The sequence below is a fragment of the Drosophila hydei genome, unplaced genomic scaffold, assembly GCF_003285905.1.
Source record: "Drosophila hydei strain 15085-1641.00,03,60 unplaced genomic scaffold, DhydRS2 tig00000384-arrow-arrow-pilon, whole genome shotgun sequence".
NCBI classification, from domain to species: domain Eukaryota; kingdom Metazoa; phylum Arthropoda; class Insecta; order Diptera; family Drosophilidae; genus Drosophila; species Drosophila hydei.
Genome location: NW_022045722.1, coordinates 369,746 through 372,623, shown reverse-complemented (window position 1 = coordinate 372,623; position 2,878 = coordinate 369,746). Strand labels below are relative to the sequence as shown.

General features: G+C 35.6%; 1 protein-coding gene across 1 annotated transcript; it reads right to left on the bottom strand.

The window, feature by feature from the left end:
- Positions 1 to 681: 681 nt before the first annotated feature.
- LOC115483093 (protein quiver-like) lies at positions 682 to 1,200 on the bottom strand. Its single transcript, XM_030224200.1, has 2 exons — positions 1,014 to 1,200; positions 682 to 911 (listed from the first exon to the last, which is right to left on the bottom strand). Exons 1-2 carry the CDS (start codon positions 1,198 to 1,200, stop codon positions 682 to 684), a joined length of 417 nt encoding a protein of 138 aa, XP_030080060.1.
- Positions 1,201 to 2,878: the final 1,678 nt, after the last annotated feature.

Here is a 2,878-nt window from a genome sequence, read left to right as displayed (position 1 = left end):
GTCTGTGGTACTTGGTCCCTAATACTTCGTACCTAGCAGCTGGTACAGGGGTACCCAAGTCACAATGTACCACACTTCCAAGTACCATTTGTTAAGGTATTACTAATCACGAATCTGGCAAGTGCAGCAAGCTTGCATTTTGATTCATTGGACTGTGGTAATCTATATATATAGATATAGATATACATATATAGCTATATATATATATATATATGTATATATTTATATATATAGATAAGTAAGAGAGTTGTATGCAGCACTTCTTTATATGGAAGTCTTATATGGAACGTCTTTTGTTTATGTTTTTTTGTTGTTGTTTATGTTTATGTATGTGCAGTCAAACTTTGGATCTACTCGTAGCATTATCATAGATTATAGTATTAGTTAACTGTGCTTGCAGAACCAAAATTAGCTTCATTTTACATTTTGTTTAAAATGCGAAACTTAAATAGTCAGAACTCGGGCTACAAAACAATTTCAAGTTACGTGTAAATGTGTCTTCTGTGTGTGTGTGTGTGTGTGTGTGTTGGGCATGATATATGTCTCTAGTTAACTGTTATTGGTGTTTGTGTATTGTTCTTTTAAACGCTTCTGGGAAAACTAACTAACTGATCTGATCTGATCTAATCTGGTCGAACCGGATCGAATCGGATCTGATCTGATCTGATCTGGTTTGCTGATCTAGCTGTGCACAAACTGTTGGAGCGGTATTAGCCATGGCATTGTGATGATTAGTATGATTTGTTGATAACCGTTAGCGAATGAGTATAAACTTTTACTAGAATTGCACATATCTTCCTCACAAAAGCACATATGTCCATTGCCTGAACTTTCCATCATGCACACGTGATCGACCATGAATAAATTGATTTGTAATTGTGACGTACACATGCGTCGCACCACCTCGTAGGCTGCAAGAACAAGGACAAGCATAAAATCACATATCGGGACGTGTGTGACTCGTGACACGTGACTCGTGGCTCGTGGCTCGTGACCCATGACGCGTTACTTACGTGATCGCTGATGTCGCACCATCTTCACATAGCAGCCATTGCAGGTCATCAAAGGCGGCTGATCATGCGGCAGCGCCGTATAGTTGAACGGATCCTTGCAACGTGCATCCGTCCACGAATCGCACTCGTAACAGTAAATCGAACGCGCTGCAGTATAAAGCACAACATATATATTAACGAACAGCATTAATCACGCCTGAAAACTGAATTCGGCTGCTCATCTGGAATACAGCAAGCGTATTACTATATATATACATATATCAACTCTAACTATGTCATTCCTACAAAATTGGATGCAATTACAGTGTTAAATTGGAACAAGTATGCGACAACGTGAAACAGAAAAAAGTGAATTTGTTGGCAAAATTTATAGCAACTTTTATAGCAACTTTTATAGCAATGTTTATAGCAACTTTATATCAAATTTTATAGCGATATTTATAGCAACTTTTATGACAACTTTTATAGCAATGTTTATAGCAACTTTTATAACAAAGTCTATAGCGACTAGTATGTCAATTTTTATAGCAACTTTTACATCAACTTTTCTAGCAATTTTTATAAAAAATTTTTTAGCATCCTTTTTACAATTATAGATAATTTTATAGCAGATTTTGTATAGCATTATTGTAGCATTGCGTTAGGTGCATTATCGAAAACCTTTTCATTGTGTTTTGCCTTGGCTGTAAGCGTAAATAATGTTCTAAATATATACAAGATGTTCGACTAACAAATACCCTGCCTTCTTCAATTTATGTACATAAAGTTTTTGCAAGTATTTGCCTATATTGATACTCGTTCAAGGAGTAAGAAGAGTATATTAGCTTTGGAGCAATTTATGTTTATCTTTGTTTAAATGTTGCATGTCATGTCTCAAAAAGTGTAAAGAGAATTGGAAAATTACTTATATAAATTGGATTTTACTTTATCATGCTTAGCATAAAAATTATAATTTTATTGACGAACATCAAATCTGAAATATATCCTTGTGTATAGAGCTTCCCTTTAGAAATTCTTGAAGACCAATTCTTCTTCTTCAACAATTTTGCTCGACAGGAGCTGCTGAGCTTAATTGTTAAGTCACTCTTTATATTTATTTAAAATAATATATGCAACACTATTGGAGGGCGTGGCAAATATATAAGAAATATTTTAAATAAATTTGTATTTGTTGGAGCGTCGTTAGTATTTTCCATGGCTCTAATAGCGCAGCGAGTTTCGATGCGCAGGCTTCTCGATTCAAAGTTGAATTCACCGCCTTTTCGTTTCTCTGCCTCGCACCGAACCACACTCGACGACAGCGTTGTAGCGCTGTCGTCGCGCTATAACGGAACTTCTTAAAGCGACAAAATGCAAAGGACCAATCAGGGCGCAATTAGCGGCTGATGCAATATTTTTTAGTATGATGAAATTAGGAATTCTGGTAATAACCAGAATTCTCATACAAAGCAATACACACACAGGAATTCTGGTAATAACCAGAATTCTCATACAAAGCAATACACACACAGCGCGTACGTGCAACACGCAGGAACAATCAAATACAGTGCGTACATACAGTACGCTCCGACACGGCCATCCTGACCTTGACACGTCCTCGTGTAATATGCCAAACATTAACTTTAAAAATGTCTTTGTAATAGATTTCAAACTTAATTCATCGTCTCTTTTAGACGGATATCCAACCAATAATCATCGTTTCTCTTAAACGGATAACCATTAACAATCGTCTCTCTTAGACGGATATCCAACTGATAAAATATTCAGTTCAACATTTCTTCATACAAACTTTTAACATTTATTCTTAATTAAAACATTTGAAAGCATATTTCTTTCAATTCAATTCAATAACTTCACCTATGCAA

Coding starts and splice junctions, on each gene's coding strand:
- LOC115483093 (XM_030224200.1), bottom strand. CDS start 1,200: ATGCTGTTCGTTAATATATATGTTGTGCTTTATACTGCAGCGCGTTCG. Junction 912..1,013: donor GGTGCGACATCAGCGATCAC/GTAAGTAACGCG, acceptor TTGTTCTTGCAG/CCTACGAGGTGGTGCGACGC.